The sequence below is a fragment of the Erpetoichthys calabaricus genome, chromosome 9 (assembly GCF_900747795.2).
Source record: "Erpetoichthys calabaricus chromosome 9, fErpCal1.3, whole genome shotgun sequence".
NCBI lineage: Eukaryota > Metazoa > Chordata > Cladistia > Polypteriformes > Polypteridae > Erpetoichthys > Erpetoichthys calabaricus.
In genome coordinates, this window is record NC_041402.2 from 183,639,271 (window position 1) to 183,658,397 (window position 19,127).

Consider the following 19,127-nt stretch of genomic DNA (forward strand, 5'->3'; position numbering starts at 1 on the left):
GAGTGGTTCTTCAGAGCGATGCCACAGCAGAGGCGTAGGGGCCCAGCCAGGCCCACCCTGATTGGCTATAGGCCCAGCCAATCAGTTCATTGCTTATAAAGTTTTTCTGTTAAATTTTGTAATTGAGTGGCTATTTGTTATTTTATTTTTCCTTCAGTTTCGAAGTGGTATGTCAACTCCCATTGAGTTACTGAATTTTCAATAAATAAATAAATGGGGTGGTGCTACGGTGTATGGGTAACCTGATTGGTAGAAGTCATTCGACAGTTAGCAGAATCTCAAATTGCTTCATTGGATATTTTCAATGGAAAACACCAAGAGATAGTTTCTTATTTTGAGGGTTTATTTCTGACATGGCAAAAGAAATGGAAATATCAAGGTTGTGCAAAAAGGCCAGTTTAGCTGCAAGGAATAAGCATCCAGGGTGCAGAATACACATTGTTTGTCCAACAAATGAACAGAAAAGTGGAAACAAGACAGGAAAATTGTTATCTCTTTTGCAGGAGCTTCACGACTGCCCTGCGGCCATTTTCCCTAGCGTGAATGCTTTGTTGCGTGTACTGGTCACACGTCCAAGTACAACTAGCACTGTTGAGTTTTTCTGATCTGTAAATCACTCAAGACACATTTGAGATCATCAGTTCATCTCAGCAACTTGACTATCTCATCGTTTGGACAACGATCTTGCTGAAAATCTGAATCATGACAAAATCACCAACCATCCATCCATTATCCAACCCGTTATATCCTAACTACAGGTTCACAGGGGGGTCTGCTGGAGCCAATCCCAGCCAACACAGGGCACAAGGCAGGAAACAAACTCCAGGCAGGGCGCACACACTACAGACAATTTAGGATTGCCCACCTGGAGGAACCCCACGCAGACACGGGGAGGACATGCAAACTCCACACAGGGAGGACCTGGGAAGCAAAGCACGCAGAGCACAAAGAACTAACTTCATATGCAAAGAAGGCCTCTCGCAATGCCTTATCCACAACAGTTCTACGAGGAACCACCCAACCCACTAAAGAACCATAAAATACCATCAAAGAACTACTTTTTATGTGGCCAGCTGTCTCATGACCCTGCCCTGGATACGCAGGTTAGGCAAATGAACGGATGGATATGGAGAACGTGGCAGGTAATGTTGCTGCTTCCGGATGCTTGGACTCGAGTTAGAATCCCAGCCAATTTGTCTTATGAATTGAATTTGTAAGCTTATCAACCCCCTTATTTCACAAGTTTCCACCTACAGTTCAAAATCTTTACTTGAGTGCATGGTAAAGGCGCTATATAAATAAATGTATCTATTATATAAAAAACTCTTGGGTCGAGATGTGATTTTCACGGAGACACTTTAACGTCCCGCGAGACAAGGAGGACAGCTACTGTACAGGCTTTTAAATGATCGAAGCGCAGCGTGACATGCAGAGAGGGTGGGCGAGCAGGGGGCAAAGCCCCCTAGTTATTATTATTAGATGGGCTGACAACACTAAATACTCCAGTATGAGCACAAAAGGGTTAACTGTGATGACCTGGCTCACCATCCCAATCACTCCTGGGTCTCCACTTCACCCGGTTATTTAGTGAATACAGTTCAGGACATAAATGGACGGATTCGCTTTACATTTATATTATACGTACATACAAGGTATACATTCTGGTTCAGAGTTGCATAGCAGCCTGTTAAATTCGCAGTTGATATTTAAAACTGTGGACAGTTTGGAACTGAGACCGCTAGGGGGCACTACTTGCTCGTAATCGTAAAGGAGGATGATGATAACAGGAATATTAAACGCGGCACCGGGATTGCAAGACACGAGGAGAATGTGAAGTTTATCCATAGGAGGTTACATTAAATCGGAATATTTAAAAGCAAGCCCAGAAAATAGAGATTGTGCTGGAGAGCAGAAAACAGGAACGAAATAAAAAAAGAAAGATGAGCCAATAATCAAAGTCTTGGTATTAAATTATCAGCACAAGTCACCCTGAACCCCACACCATGTACATTATAGACAAACAAACATTGCTTATTTGCCATGTAAATGTTAACAGAGAATTATCAGGATAACTGACTTGCCTTCAGACTTAAAATGATTTCGTGATGAGTTGCACCTGCAGCCTCACACTTTATACACACACACATATATATTATAATATATATGACAGTTATAAACAATAATTAGGTTTGTACTGGATTAAGAACTTTTTTTTTTGTTTGTTAATATACAGATCTAATGAAAAGGTGAGCTATTAGGGTGTGAATCAAATGTGATACTCACTCCGTCTCGCCTCTTCGACACTAAGACGATGACAAACCCCCTGACATTGTTTGTAGTTTTTGGGGTTTCACCAGTTTTTTTTTAACAAACCGATAGGGGGGCACCAGTCCATTTGAAATCCCTTACTCTCCAGGTGCTACCGGCTTTATTTCTGAACGCCCCCCCAGCCAGAGCTTTCGCACATGGTGTTGGCTTTGCTAGGTTTTTCTTTTCTCTGACCGAGACCTCTTTAGAGGGTCCGTAGTGCAGGAGAAAGTTTTGAGATCCAGTGAAATGATAAGATGTTTGCAGGTCGTTTTCGCTTTCACCACGATGTTATTTCAGAGCTCCTGTAAACCCCTGGACTATAATTTCAGTCGAAAATCGGTCCACTAAACGTGTATGTGTAGAATCGGAACCACATTATTTAATTCATTTTACGTTTTAAAATTTGTCACCTTTGTTCTTACGGGTAAAGTGATGTTGTATCGCATGCATTATTTTACTAAACGCCTTATTTAATTTATAACATCGGAGAGTAGCACATAATTATTATTCTGTGTAGGCTCATCCCGAGGTTTTAGTTTACTCACACCTGAGTTTAACAGACTTAAAAATCAGGTTACGGTACAAAAATATGCAGATATGCACATTTGAATTTGATTATTTTGACTCCCGCGTTACACCCTCTACACATTTTAATAAATCGCTAATGCAAAAACGACCTCTCTCATTCTATTCAAGATTAATTTTCAATATATCAAAAATTCCGTGTCATGTTTACCTCTGGTGGGTCCAATATTCAACAATGCGGCTTTTTGACAACGTGCTACAAAATGGTATGCACGCCAGTTCGTTGCTAGGTGACGCTATCGGTTGTCCCAGGCAACCGTGTCAACAGATTCCCTGGAGCCACGCCCCCTATTCGCTTCTTTCCGAGCCCAGACGACCAGAGTGGCGATCCGGAGGCAATCTGGAAAGGTAAGAAAATAGCGCGCCGTTTATTCGCAGTACCCAGACATAAATTCATTTCCCGCTATTTCAGAGTACAGTTTAAAATTCTCCTGTAGCTGGGAAAGCGAAGTATGTTCTAAGTGGTCACACCATCTGGGCTTAGTTGGCAGTTTTCCTTTTTTCAATCACTTCTCGCCGAAACTTCGTGTACCGATTTAAGCAGCAAACTGAAAGATCTTTGGACGAGGAAAATTCTCACAGACTTACAATGAAAACGCACAGCCTTCACAAAATTCAGAGTAAAAAGAGTCGCGTCGAAACATCCATCCATTTCCGTATTTCCGTTTATCATAGACAGTGACCAAATCCCAGCAGGTAGAGGACGCATTTTTTACTCGATGGTCTTATGTGGATTTTGAAGACTGACGTGCCTGTTTTTCAAGGGAAATCAGTCATTCACCTTGATAGAAGTCATAAGATTAAGACGTGACGGTACATTAAAACTAATACATACAGTAATCTATCCATCCATCCATCCATCTTCACAACCCGCTTATGCTGGGCAGTGTCACTGGACCCGATCCTATTTTTTACTTCACGGTTTTACATGTTTTTTGTCGGCTGACAGGACTCTCGTTTTCAAGGGTCGGTGGTGTAATGGTAGCGCCGCTGTCTCGCAATAAGGAGATCGTGGGGTCACCCACGTAACACCTGGCTGCTGCAGAGAGGGTTATTTCCTCGTACATCTGCCTGGGGGGTTGCAGATGGCAACTGGGATCCCGAGTTGTTTAGGGTGGGTGCGGCAGCACATTGTACCAGTGCATGCCCCCCCTACTTGACATGACTTGATAACAGGCTCTATACAGTAAATACCCATGACTAGATTTGTGAATTGCCAATGGGTCATGCTGCTAAAAAGCCCCACACTGCTGCATATAATAACATAGGCTAACTCCAGGGGCCTCATGTATAAATGGTGCGTACGCACAGAAATGTTGCGTACGAACGTTTCCACGTTCAAATCGCAATGTATAAAACCTAAACTTGGCGTAAAGCCACGCACATTTCCACGGTAGCTCATACCCTGTCGTACGTAAGTTCTGCGCTTGGTTTTGCAGACTGGCGGCACCCAGCGTCAAAGCAGTGCTACTGTTCCTGTGTGGTTATCCTTTCTTTTTCAGATCCACATCCCTGACGCGGCTTTATAAATACACTGAAATTAACCGCATATTGTTTATTAGTTTAATGCATCGGATTGTAATTAACCAGTAACAATATAATGGTCCACAGAATGGTCAAACTATTCCAAATACCATAACCGCTTTAGCGTTGTTACTCTCACTGCACCTTCTTCTTTCAGCTGCTCCCATTAGGTGTTGCCACAGCGGATCATCTTTTTCCATATTACTCTCACTGCACCACTCAGAGTATTTATATCACTGTATCTTAGTGTGAATCACAGATCTACAGCAGAGAATTATTGGTATACAGCATCAAGCACAGGCTGCCTCAGCCATTCGCTATTTGAACTGCTCTCATACGGTAAACGCTTCAGAGCCTTTCCTGTACAGACCTCGCGGTTCACAAACAGTTTCATCCCAAGAACTCTAAACGCACTCAATCAGTCCATCAAGTGCTCCTTGTAGAACTGTTTGTACTTATAAGTACAATTACCTCACTGTAAACTTGCTATACAGTTATAATATTGCACAACCTGAGCCACTTTATAAAAAGCGTATTTACATATGATGACGCTATAATTTTTAAGATGAAATGCAGCAAAATATGTTTATTATACAGATAAAACTTTAACTTCATTTAAATAATCTATATTGTTAATAATTAAACATTTGAGGATACATGTCTGCTGGCGCTCTGTTCACGGATTGTTTCTGCCTTGCTCTGTATTCTTGCTGGTGCTGACGCGACACTGGAAGGATAGATGGATAGAATAATTAAATACATACTACGAAGATATTTCAATGTTCCTTATAAGTTTTGAAGAATCGGCATTCTCAGTTTACAGATGGCTTAACGTCTATTACAGAGCTGATTGTGTGGCGATTGGTTACTTGGAGAAAGGAAAGGAAGGACAGGAGTTGGGGTTAGTACGTTTGAAAGAGACAATACTGCTACCATAAATTATTTCATCGAAGGTCGCACAGCAAGCATCTTGTGTGAGACATGAACAATCACTGCGTCACCGTGTTCCCATGTTTAATAACATGCTTCAACTCCTATCATCATGAAAATGATATCATGTATACATCTCAGTATTTTAATTATTCAGAGAGCTGTAATATCACAAATGTAATGAATTCTGTGCCCTGTCGGAGGAAGGGAAAGCCCGGAAGCACGTAGTGATTCACACACACAGAGCACATAGAAGATCAAATACAAAACAAAGCATTTAACATGCTACTTTAGTTACGATGGGATTTGAGAAACTAGTAAATTAAACAATTTTAAGATGAAGTTTATGATGTTCTATAATGACAAAAACTATGTGATTAAAGTGGAAATTTCAAGATTAAAGTTGACATTTCGTGCTTTTTCCCCCACTGTGTGCATTTTTTTCCTCTGTACCCTAATAAGCTTTCATATGACACTCAGACGGTGGGCTACGACTCGCCTTTTCACGACGACTTTGATATCTGACCGCTTCTTTTTTATTTTGGGCACTGTGTGACTTTGGGAACTTGAGCTTTCGAGTTTCTCCCACACTATAGGTCACTCGATCAACTTCCTTTTGTTGCTTATATAACTGTTTAAAACAAGAAATAGTATGTTTTTCTTTGCCTCCACTTGGTATTTGCTGAAATTCTTCTATTTCCCCTGTGCTTTTGCCATTGTCTTTTCACAGAACACTGAGCTTAAGGGCTATTTATATTGATTTGCATATTCAAAGAGGCGTAATTCTGGGAGGAGTTGGGGTGGGCCAGAAGGTGCGTGCATGTGTGTTAATTTTCATGCTGACCAGGATTTATGTAGCAGAAGAACGTGGAAGTTGGCGTTCGCACAGATTTATGCATCTGGATTCACCCTCATACTATTTAACAAGTCAGCCCTGTTGTCAGATACACCACTACATGTTGGCTTTTTAGGACTTTATCATGCCAAGATGCAAAAATTCTGGTTGGGGTCAGGAACCACTGAATAAGATCAAGCTTAACCGGGACCCTCTCTAGTTGGTAGGTTTCAGGGTCACAAGAGTGATGGGTGCTTTGGTGTTAATCACTCAGAAAGGTGGGTTGCCAAACTCGGTGGTTGGGGGCGGTCACAAATAGAAGCTTTTAAGAACTAGGCCTTCTCTGACAGACCTTCAGCAGGAGCTTATATATCAATCAGTTTATGGTTTTGAAAGGGTAACCCATTTGCTTTGAGACCCACAGCCTAAACTATACTACCTGTGCCTTTTTCTGTCCCCACAGTAACCACCAAAATGGAGAAATTAAAGAATAAGCTCTCCGTCATTCAACAGAAAGTTCAGCGTTTCCGCCAGCAGCAGTTCACTTTCATCACTGCTCTGGAGCGCACACGGGAACGGGCCCAGCAGAGGACAAAGCCCATCTCGAGTATTGCTCAGGTACGGTACACATTCAAAACAAAAGATGCACATCGGGGTTTTGTGCTACAACAAAAATGGCTGTGACATTGAAGAGGCCTCCATAATTCTTAATTTGAATATGTGTGGAAGAACCACAACTCTCCCTAAAGCTGACAGCCCAAAAGGGGGTGGGGGGCCTTGGTAACAGATGACCACAAGTAGCCAAGAACTTGGTCTCTCAGCAGTACCAGGTAAGGTCCTTAATTTGATGAAGTTTCATCACCATGATGGTGTAACTGTTCTGTGTTCACACCCTACACCCAATCATTACCTGTGTGGAGTTTACATGTCCACTTCATGTCCATAACTTCCACATACAGTAGGTTGTCTTCCCCCATCCAAAAAATTTTTTAAAAAACATGCAGGTTAAGTTAACTGAAGACCCTAAATCAGCCCCGTATACAAGTTTCGATGTGTGTGTGAGTGAGTGATAGACTGGTAACGTGTTCACAGATGGCTCCTGCCTTGTTCTTGATGATGCTGTGATTGGCTCCAGCCACCCAGTAACCCCAGTTTGGATGAAGTAGGATTGACAATGTTATTTTCAAGAGCTGGATGGACAGACAGACATGTCACTATATAATGCTTAAATGGACAGATATGAAAGGCACTATATAATGCATAGATATATAATGCCATTCATAGCTGTTGCTCTAATACATAGGTAAATACGCAGACATGAAAGGCATGATATAATGCAGAGATAGATATGAATGTCTCTACATAATGCATAGATAGGTAAATAGATAGCCAGACAGACATGAAAGGCACTATACTTTGAATAGATAGAAATGAAAGGCACCATATAAGAGAGAGAAATAAAAGGCAGATATGAAGGATACAATGTATAGATAGACAAGAAAGGCAACATATAATGCAAAAATAGATATAAAGGCACTATATAATGCATAGACATGAAAGGCACCATATTATATAATATGTAGATTGAGGCATGAAAAGTATTGCATAATGCATACACAGGCATAAAAAGCACTATATAATGCACACACAGACATGAAAGGCACTATTCAGTGCATAGACAGAGACATGTAATACAGTGTATTTATATAAATTGATAGAAATGAAAGGCACTATATAATGCATAGATAGCTTAACCAGTACAAATGAAAAGCACTGTATAATGCATACACATGAAAGGCACCATATAAGACAGAAATTAAAGGCAGAAATGAAAGATACAATGCAGAGATATACATGAAAGGCACTATATAATGCAGAAATAGACATGTAATGCACCATATATATTATACAATATATAGATAGAGGCATAAGAAAATACCATATAATGCATACACAGGCATGAAAGGCACTATATAATGCATAGAGAGACAGACGGACACGACGGGTACCATTTAATGCATATATAGGTTGACAGACATGAAAAGCACTATGACATGCATAGTTAAATAGTACTTTAATAGTACCAAACTTGGAAATTACACTTTGACAGAAGCTCAATTAAAATATAGTTAGCAAACAACAACCCCACCTATTCCCTCACTGTCCCCCACTCAGACACCAAAATTTCTGAAAAAAAGAGAACTTGTCTAAGGATAAAAGATAAAAGAGAAGCCCCAGAGTGGCACTATAAAGACATGTTGCTGTTTGTATAAAGTACCAATAGCCCTGGAGATTTCATGTTATTACAAAAATAAATAAATTTAAAAAAAAATGTTGGCAAGTGGTCTTGCTTACTTGTCTACAGGTGCAATGCTGCTTAGACGAGTACTGTCAGAACGCCACGGACCGCCGTGTTCTCTCGCTCTTTCTGGAGATTGTACACGACCTCAATGGGCTTCTTCAGCAAACTGAAAACCAGTTTACTGCTGCCAGCAACCAGCAAATTGAGAGCCTGGAGGAGTGCAAGAGGCTTCTGAACCCCAACAATGATCTAAGTCGCCTAAGAGCCAGGTGAGTTTAACACATCTGGAGGTACACTGTATGGCCAAAAGTCTGTGGAGACCCCCTTTAAACGACCAAGTTCAGGTGTGTAATTCTTAACAGGTGCATAAAACTAAACACATAGCCATGCAGTCTCCCATGGCAGCAGATTGGGTTTTAGTGAAGAGCTTAGTGACTTTAAACATGGCACTGTCATAGGGCGACATCTTTACAAGTCAGTACGTGAAATTTCTGCTCTGCTAGTTCTACCCTGATCAACTGTAAGTGCTATGAGATGTGAAGTGGAAGTGTCGAGGAGCAACAACAGCTCAGCCTGGAAATGGTAGACCACACAAAGTGAAACTGTAGAGTGCTGAAGAACACACGGCATAACAATCGCCCATCTTCTGTTGCATCTGGTCTGGCAGTCTGGAACACTGCCTCTGGAAGCAACATCAGCACAAGAACTGTGTGTCAGGAGCTTTGTGAAATGGGTTTCCATGACTGGGCATTCTTTGTGGCATGGATTCCACAAGAAATTCCTTTGAGCATCTGGTCCATGTCGACTTGATTGTATTACACAACGTCAGCAGATGTTGTCAGCTGCGCATACATGGTGCAAGTCTCCAGTTCAACCAGATCTGGTGGCTGGTAAGTTCTCTGAAGAACTGTCATGCTCACGAGACCAGTTTGAGATGACTTTTGCTCTGTGACATGGTGTATTATCATGCGGAAAGTAGCCATGATGGGATGCACATGGATAGCAACAGTAGAATAAGTAGGCCATTGCATTCACGCGACGAGAGATTGGTATTAATGGACCCAAAGTGTGCCAAGAAAACATTCTGCACACCATTACGGCATCACCACCACCACCAGTCTGGGTACATCAAACCAGACTTTATTTTTCCAGTCAACTGTCCAGTTTTGGTGAGCCCGTGAGACCCTGCAGCTTCATCTTCCTGCACTTGGCTGAAGTCAACTTGCTGTCTTTCTGCTGTCATAGCTCATCTGCCTCAAGGTTTGACATGTTGTGCATTCTGAGATGCTTTTCTGCCCCACACTGGTACAGGGTTATTATTTGCGTCAGTGTAAGCCTTTCTGTCAGCTCAAACCAGTCTGGCCTCTGCCCTCTCTCATCAACAAGGTGTTTCCGTCTGCAGAACTGCTGCTCACTGGATGTTTTTTTTTTTTTTTTTGCTTTCCGAGTAAACTCCAGAGCCTGTTGTGTGTGAGAATCCCAGGAGAACAGCAGTTACAGAAATACTCAAACCAGCCCAACTGGCACCAACAATCATGTCACAGTTGAAATCACATTTTCCCCCATTCTGGTGTTTGATATTAACATTAACTGAAGCTCCTGATCTGCATCTGCATAACTGCATGCATTGCGCTTGCGCCTCTGCCACATGATTGGCTGAGTAGATAATTGCATTGATTAGCAAGTGTTCCCAATACTTTGCTCACTGACCGTTTGTTATGTTTAAATTTCATTATTACTCAGAGCTGCCACAATTTCGTTGTACAGTACAATGACAATAAAAGCTTTGATTCTTTGTAACTGTATGGATCCCCTGGCCAAATTACTTATTTAGCTTGCATTTAAAAGTAAAATATTAAATACAACTTTCACAATACCTAAAACAACATTTTCATAAAAATGCTAATGGACAGAAAATTTATTTGAATTAAGAAGATGTAAAAAAAAAAAAAAAAAAAAAAAAAAAAAAATATGTAAAAAGTAAATGTGGAATTTGCTAAAGTTGTGGCACCCTTTTAGGTATCATAAGGTTCTTGTCAAGAACTGTCATTAGGACAGGAAAACCATTAACGTTTATATTAATCAGTGAAACTCGTGAAAAACATTACATAATTAGAAATGCCTATCAAATTGCTTTTTTTTTTTTTTTTTTAAACATGCATGGATTTTATTTGCTAACCCTTCTTTTTCCACCATTTTTGTTTTTGACTGAAATGGAAAAAAAAAAAAAAATGCAGATACCCACATGATGAGGTGAACCGCCTAAGCTGCGATGAGGCCCGAAATTATTATGGAGGAGTGGTAAGCTTGATTCCCATCATCCTGGATCACCTTCAGCAGGGCCTGTTGGCTGCCGAGCGCCTTCAGAGAACAGCAAAGCCAGTTGTGGAAGGAGGCAATGAGGTGTCCTCAGAGAACCCAGACGCCGTCGCACCAGCATCCACGCCAAGGTCTCGAAGTGGCCGTGTCCTGAAGAAGACAACTGGAACTCAGTCATTGCTGCACTGTAACCTGCACAAGCCAAATGGCCACTCAGAGCTTTGGCATGGTGGCAAACCAGCATGGAGACCACCTGGTCGCACTAACAAATTCTGACATTGGCTTTTCAGCTGCTGATGTTCAGTCATTGATTTATATGAAGGCTTACCTCTTAATCATTGTCTTACAACACCGAACAACAAAATTATTTAAAAAAAAAAAAAAAAAAAAAAATTTTGCTTCCTGAAAAATCTTTGGCGATTACGATAGCTTCAAGCAGAAGACAATTTCAGATTGACTGTATGACAAAGGAATTTGGAGAAACAGGAAATTAACTTGTACTGAATTTAGTGTGTTTAACCACTTAATGATGCTACCACGTTGCATCAGTTCAACTAAGCTCAAAATGTTTTTGTCACAGTCCAACATTTGTTGGCCAGCATTGATGGGAATCCACTTTCCCATCGTTGCCATGTCCTGGTGAAATCTATCACCATGTACAGTACTTTCCTGTTGATGCTGGTGCACTCAGTGACACAGTCCATGCGTGAATACAGAATGACGCATCTTTAGCACCATGTTGCACTTCATTTTTTCGTATGATTGAAACAGTCAACCATTTGCCAAGAAAATCCTTAAATACATACTTGAATGCCTCCCATACGATTTCCACTGGCCCCACCAGAAGACCTTCCACTGGTCTGATTTGTATACCAACAAAAATGCCGTGGTCTCAGTTAATTGAGGCAACATCTGTGCCAAGTATTGAAATCCTTCACCTTTCTTCACTTCCATCAAATTTTGCATCAGTCTAGGTTTTGTAAGTAAAAATACCTTTTTTTGCTCAACTGTTTTATGCGCCCCTTTTTTCTGCTGTGGTCAACCAGTTCTTTTTAATGTAATGAGACTCTTTGGCTCATCCGTCACATTTGCAGTACTTGGTATAACTAAGCTGCAGTGCCAACACTTTAAGATGGGTACAGATGTTCCCAGTTGTAGTTATTGTATTCTAACAAGATGAGGGGAAATCACAAAAAATGGCGATATAATAAAACTCATACATTATGACAAAATCAAAGTGCGAGTTTTGTGATCAGCAGGGCAAATATCCATAGGATAAACCCAAAAGTATTCAGGAAGCAAAATGTTGTCGTCCAGTCAAATTGTAGCAAACACTTGGCTTATCCACGTCAGCACTTCTATCCAGCATAAAGCACACAATTCAAATGGGCATCACTTCAGTTCCTGGAGAGGAACTCTGGCTGATGATTCAGGGTTATTCTGTCTAACACCCAATGCTAGTAGCAAACTTCCTGTGAGGTTAGTGCCCTTGGTGATGGAAAAAGTCTAAAGGCGACACCAGGGGTTAGACTGGTGTGATAAGTGCAGTCTACAAATTTCATAAAATCTAACAGCTTAACTACATCAGACTAGGGATATTATTGCAGATTCAAATTCACATTTGTACATAATTGCCAAATGAAATGGTAAATGCAGCTTACAAGCTCGAGTCATTTGTTTTGGGACTTGCTCACATAGTCCAGGGATAAAATAAAGGAGAGATGAAAGACCACACACTCCTAGTCACTGGTAAGGGGCCAATTTGGAATTTCCAATGGTTCAGGACAAAAGTTTCATTTAAAATCGGACCCAAGTCAGTGTTATTTACAGGTTAACTGAACAAAGACAACCCAGATCAGTCCACCAGTAGATTTAATCTGTCTCTGTTCTGAATCATAAAACAATTTCATTTTAGGGTGGTACAAAGCCAGAGCCCATTCCAATAGGACTGGCTGCAGTGCAGAATCCTGCCATGGACAAAAGAAAACGTAAAGGCTGTGGAGTCAGAGTTGGTAAACAAAAGTACAGGCTCCGACAAAGTAAATTTTAATACAATGTGTTAAAATTTCCAATTTCACACACACTGATTCGATTAAGGGCGGCATAGTGGCGCAGTGGGTAGCACTGCTGCCTCACAGATAGGGGACCTGGGTTTGTATGTTCTCCCCGTGTCTGCGTGGGTTTCCTCCCACAGTCCAAGGACATGTAGGTTAGGTGCATTGGTGATTCTAAATTGTCCCTAGTGTGTGCTTGGTGTGTATGTGCGGGTCCCTGCAATGGGCTTGCGCCCTGCCCGGGGTTTGTTTCCTGCCTTGCGCCCTATGGGATTGGCTCCAGCAGACTCCCGTGACCCTGTAGTTAGGATATAGCAGGTTGGATAATGGATGGATGGATGGATGGATGATTCAATTAAACTATTTTTTTCTTGTAGACTTCTGATATAACTAGATCTTACCTTTAATTTTGTATTTAATCTTATGTTTAATGTTATTCAGTGTGTGCAAGCAACAAAAACATCGCAACAGCCTTTAAACTCAAACTTTAACAATTTAGGGTGCTAAAAATTGGTCTGATGATTCAAGCTGGCAGTGTTGGAACGCCTTTTATCTTGTAGTATGTTGTGTTCATTCAATTATCATAACATGAGTCGAACTACAAATAGAGGAGCTGGAGGTACCAGAAATTGAAGAGTCAGAGTTGGAGTCTAAGGTTTTTGTACCAACTCCACAAAGTCAGCCACCCTCGCTCACATCAGGACACCTTAGAGTTGCCAAGCAGCCCACCATTCGTAGTATTGGGGATCAGGGAGGAAAATATACTGACACCACATTAGCAGCACGCAAGCCAGGACATCAACCAAAGACCAAGTCTTTGAGGCAGCAGCTCTGAACACTGTGGCCCTGATTTCACTCAATTCAGTGAACAAGCATAACATATATTTAGGCGGATCTAATTAAAACCACAACAGCAAATAAAATCTGATCAAGATCAAATTAATATTAAAGTTTGTGCCAATTTATTTCAATTATCCCATAAGGCTTGACACAATTACACTCAACCAGTAAATAGCAGGAAAGATCCAATTTTATTAAACTAAGGTGATATTAGGGTAATGCGATTCACCAACACATCCATCCATTTTCCTAAACCCTTTAAATTTCTTTGTCAAGGGGAGCTGAAGCCTGCCCAGACAACATGAGGCACAAGGCTGGAACCAAACCTGGATTGGACATCTGTCCAAACCGCACAGCTAAATGCACACATATCCACACTAAGCTAGTTAAGAGACAACCATCTAATCTGCACGACTGTAGGTGGTGGAAAGAAACCCCACACAAAACATGGGGAGAAATACGCAAAGTTCTCACAGGAACCACAAGGCTGTAGTGCTAACAAATGCATCACTATGCTGCCCCATTTCAGTTTACTAAACCAATGATTGAGGTTTGCTCCAATTCAAAAAATACCAGGTACATATGCACAAGATCAGCAATACAACTAGATTAAAAAAAAAGACTACACTTAACACCCTGGGTGTTTTTTTTAAAAACACATCAATAATGCTTTGTTTATATGCCACTAATGTAAAGCTTTAAAACATCACTATACTGATATTTCAGTCAAAAAATTAAGTAGGTAAGGACACAGCTGTGATTATGTTGTCTGGTGATCTACCATCCTGTACAGTAGGACACAATTGGGAAAGTTTTCAGTGTTACATAAGATTTATCATCAAGGATAAACGGCCAGGAAACACAAGCTGAAATTCAGCAAGCCTCAATTATCCGCCCACCTTTAGACTCGTTTCATCCAATTATAGTGCTGCAGGAGGACATTCTTGGCAATCAGCAGCACAAGGCAGAAAATAACCCTGGATGGGCTCCGATCCAAAATCTGGCCACACTCAGTCACTTATATGGTGGGGGACAAGTTGGATTAACCAGTCAACTCAACTTACTGTACAGCAGCTTTACAAATTACAATGAATAATTTACTTGAATTAATTGAAGGCTGATTTGCTATAATTGCAGAAATAAATTAAAATGTGTCAAATATGCTTTGCTAATTACTCAAATGTAGCACTTTGTTATATAATAGCACTTTTTTTTTTTTTTTTTAAATAAAATACACAAGTGCTTATTAAATTGTGCTCTCTCTCCAGTTTTATACAACCCATTGAGCATCCACTCACTTCTTAAGAAAGGAGAGGATCCTGGGGATGGGGATATGACAGGTAAACAATAAAGCCCCTGGACTGAAAACATTAGAACAACTGTGATGAGAGAAGGCCAGTCAACTCAACAAGCTAGGCCATTAAGATGAGACCTGAAGCTCCCTGAAGTCCTACTCTTCACTATACCTCTTGGTAATTCATTGTGTGTGTCTGTGGTTCTTTGCATGATGAAAAAAAAAAAAAAAAAAAAAAAAATCTACAATGTATGCAATCCTGCCCTTAAACTTCAAACCATCTCCCCTTATTCTTCTTGAACTCATTTTAAATGAAATGCTGGGATCCACTGCACTGATTACCTTCATACATTTTAAGTACTTCAGTAACATCACACATTAACATCAGTTTGCTTAAACTGAAAGTGTTCAACTCATTCAATCTATCCTTATAACTCACACCTCTTAGTCCCCAAACCAGCCTATGCACTCTTCTCTAAACTTTCCCCAGCACTGCAATGTCTTTTTTTGTAATACGAACACCAAAACTGCAGAGAACTCCAGATGAGGCCTCCCAGTGTGTTATAAAGCTTAAGCATAACCTTCTTTAGACTTATAAAACATCATTCTATTAGCCATTTAGATCGCTTCTGTCCACCGTCTTGATGTAGTGGAGAGTGACCAGTCCATTATCACTCCCAGGCCTTTCTTTGAAGGAGTACTATGAAGTTTCAGACTTCCCACAGTGTATTCAAATCTATGTATAATACTTTACATGTACTTACATTCAATTTCATCTGCCATAGATCTCCCCAGGCCCATATGCTATTCAAGTCTCTCCATAGCAATTTAGGTAATTCTCCATTTTCTGCCCTTCCTCATAGTTTTGCATCACCTGTAAACTTAACCAGCTTGTTGTTTATATTCTCATCAGATCACTATTATTATTATATATATATATATATATATATATATATATATACACACACACACACACATACATACACACACTGTGCCCCGAAGTCCTACTTATTTTAGTTTAATGGCCAACGTCTCATGTGAGACCAAAAAAAAAGACAACTTTAAGCTCTGTATCAACATATTCCTTACAATGGACCAAAGATAAATTTTATGAAATAAAATTGACACATGCACTTTCAAATATAACACACTAAATGAGGATTTCTTCTTCCACTGGCCTTAAGAAAAATCACTCTTACAACTGACAAAGTAAACTGTGGTACCATATTTAGTACGTAGTGTATTCACTCCCAGATTTGTAAGGGGGGGGGGGGGGGGGGGGGGGGGGGAGAGAAAAAGTCCAATGAACTGTAGTGCAAAACATGAAAGACCATTTTATTTATGTTCACAGTTAAACACAAGCAACTGCTCCTCAGAACGCAAGTCTTCCTTACCGTTCTTCACAACATAGGGTTATGACAAACCTCCAGCTATGCTCAGATTGTACCACACTGCATTTTGTCAATCACTCTCCTACCCCTCTGAACCCAGTTATTGGCATTTTGATGTGGATTGTTGTACATGCTTCTGGTTGCAAGGCAAAAAATAAAATATATATACTAAGAGCAGAAGCCCTTGGCAGACAACAGGATTTGCATATGTACTGATTTAAAATGTGGTCCGTTTTCCTAATATGTGCTCCAAAATGTCACCAGACATGATACTGTCAAAGATGGCAATGCATCTCACAACTTCCTCCACTTTTTTGGCCAGACACTCATACAAGTGTCCTATCCGAGTGTCACTTTGTGCTCAGGCTAAGAACAGTAGAGCACAGATTTGGCAAAGTCTTTTTAGAATGACCATAATCCATTACTCAATTTCACTGTACTTTTGTACAATTAAATGAGAAAATAAACAAAGGCTGCTTTACCCAACTTTTTCGATATGGGAAAATGGGTCCTGCCCACTGTCCAACTGGTATTATTGGTTGAATGCAAGGGCTTTGCAAAACTGAGTTCCTGGCATCAATTATCACCATGATGCCAAGTCAATCAGGGAAAGGATACAGGATGTTTTGCTTATGACATGGCAAAGACCATTGACCCAATATTACAGGCCTGGGGTCTGAATTCTTAATGCACAACCAAGTGGCTTCAAAACCTTAAAAGTCAAAGAAAACCATTTTCCACTGGCTATTTTTTCACTTATCCATAAAGGGTCAATATTTGAATGACTTAAAGAAAAAAATCAATAGGGCTAAAACAAAAATGAATTTTAAAAGTGTGTAATTCGCATTAACTGATCTCTGGTAAAGGCAAAACAGTCAGATATGTTTCTTAGGAAATTGCCATAAGATTGCTGCCAGAATGTAGGATGAAAATAAGACAGCTAAATCACAAGGAGCCACAACACAAGACGGGTCATGGACAATAACTGGCTACAAGGTCCAAAATCTAGAAAGTGTTAAAATATCTGCACATAGATGGGCACAGATAAATTAACTTTTAGAAGATGAAAAGCAGGACACTCTTGCCACCATCCATCTCAAATGTTCAGTTTATCACTAAAATCTGTTACACCTCCAAAATTAAAGGCAGAAAGAAATTAGAAAAAAACAGTTTAGCCAACTGCAATGCCAGTCTGCCAAGTCCTTTTATTAGATGTTACATATATTTGGAACTTCAAATGAGAGCTAAGGTCATGGGTAGGGATGGCAGGATAAAAAAAAAAAAAAGTCTTATCTTGGCATTACGATCTGTCTTTACCAAAATGCACCCAGAACATGGCCTTTCTAAGCAAGTAACTGGACTTCACACCCTGTAACTCAGAAAAAGGTGAGAAGACGTTCCACCCAAAAAGAGGAACAAGTTGCACATGGTGCCACCTAGAGGAGATGGCATTGGAAGGTATAAACAGTGTTGCAAAAATTTTGCCAGAAAAAGAGAAGGAACAAAGGAGGTTCTCCATGCCATGAGTTTTAACTCATGGAATCTCTCAGCCAACAGGCTTTAAGCAAGCAGGGGGTAACGTAACTATATGAATAGTCCTAAATGAAGGCTCAGGAACAAGGTGGAAGACTTCCTTTGGGAGTGTGTGAATATCACTCTGCCTGGCTTTACTATCAATCTATACTGATATTCTTTGCAGATCCAAATTATATAAGAGGCAGTTTAAATTATGACTTATCAATGCATACAGAGGATTTCTTCTGTTTTCAGTGATTAAAGAAACCGGTCAGGCTCTCAGATAAAAACTAAAGGAGATTAACAATTTTCTGACAATACTGGTCTTTTTTTAAAAAAAAAAAACAAAAAAAAACTATGTAGTAAAAAAAATGGAGCACCAACAATGGAAACTTCACAAAATACCTCGCTGCTTTTTCAAACTGAATCTTCATAAGTGGATGGGGATTGATTATCAGAGGAGTATGGTAAGACTGGGAGATGCTACTTGCTTAGTTATATACACTAGAAGGGATTAATTTGAACATCAAATCCTGTTGTCAGCTCAGGGAATGAAATAATAACACTGAGTTAAGTCCACCCCCACCCCTCCTCTCTAGCTGTGGTCATGGTGTGACTCATTATAGTCCATTATCCGCAGATGTTGCTGTCTTTGCTGAGATGTGCCCTCCTGATAGCTCTTCGTTTGCTGTCCATCAGTATTCTCCTCTTTACCCAAGGCAGTCTTACAGTGGTCAAGATCTCCTGCACAAGTGCCAAGCGGGTCAGGGCACTGTTCAGTTTTCAGAACCTGGGAAAGGCTTGACAATCGAGGGACCTCATCATCACACTGGCTCTCGCTCTTGTTCCTGAAAAGCTCCCGGTTGCGCATAGTTAAGAAGCTTTTGGCGCTGGGGTAGGAGCCCACAGTCATTGGGGTGTCATTGGTAGCAGAGCTGGTAGAGGATGAGGATGAGTGGGATGGGGAAGGCTCCATGAGGACAGGTGGATCCTGTCTACCGTTTACAGAACTGCCACCTCCCGGTGATACAGATGGTGGCGGTCTGTATGATAAAGTGCTTTTGTTGATCTTAGGTGACTCAGCTTGATGGACATCTGTACAATCAGAATTTGACACTGATGACATGCTAACACCACCACAATCAGACCTGTGGGAGAAAAAGAAATTAAGTATATAAAAAACACACACACACACACACACACACACACACACACACACACAACACAG

At 40.6% G+C, this 19,127-nt stretch overlaps 3 protein-coding genes across 4 annotated transcripts in view; 1 reads left to right on the plus strand and 2 right to left on the minus strand.

Moving 5' to 3' along the window:
* ak8 (adenylate kinase 8) overlaps nt 1-3,318 on the minus strand; it is a 175,881-nt gene extending 172,563 nt beyond the window's left edge. Inside the window, exon 1 of the mRNA XM_051931801.1 lies at nt 3,047-3,318. The gene's annotated coding sequence lies outside the window, so the exon portion shown is untranslated. The remainder of the gene's footprint in view (nt 1-3,046) is intronic.
* The window catches only part of LOC114656939 (hamartin-like), a 180,543-nt gene that overhangs the window by 129,956 nt on the left and 31,460 nt on the right, over nt 1-19,127 (minus strand). Inside the window, exon 21 of one of the 2 annotated variants that reach the window (XR_007935827.1) lies at nt 17,719-19,047. Coding sequence is in view for 1 of the 2 variants with exons in the window: in XM_028808576.2 (XP_028664409.1) it covers nt 18,495-19,047 (553 nt within the window). In the remaining variant the exon portion in view is untranslated. Of the gene's footprint in view, nt 1-16,307; nt 19,048-19,127 lie in introns of those variants that run through there. The other variant, XM_028808576.2, reaches the window with a different exon arrangement.
* spaca9 (sperm acrosome associated 9) lies at nt 6,556-12,516 on the plus strand. The gene is made up of 3 exons (XM_028808575.2): nt 6,556-6,802; nt 8,550-8,755; nt 10,724-12,516. The coding sequence occupies exons 1-3, from the start codon at nt 6,659-6,661 to the stop codon at nt 11,079-11,081; spliced, it is 708 nt and encodes a 235-aa protein (XP_028664408.1). The 5' UTR covers nt 6,556-6,658; the 3' UTR covers nt 11,082-12,516.

Coding starts and splice junctions, on each gene's coding strand:
- spaca9 (XM_028808575.2), top strand. CDS start 6,659: ATGGAGAAATTAAAGAATAAGCTCTCCGTCATTCAACAGAAAGTTCAG. Junction 6,803..8,549: donor CCATCTCGAGTATTGCTCAG/GTACGGTACACA, acceptor ACTTGTCTACAG/GTGCAATGCTGCTTAGACGA. Junction 8,756..10,723: donor CTAAGTCGCCTAAGAGCCAG/GTGAGTTTAACA, acceptor AAAAAAATGCAG/ATACCCACATGATGAGGTGA.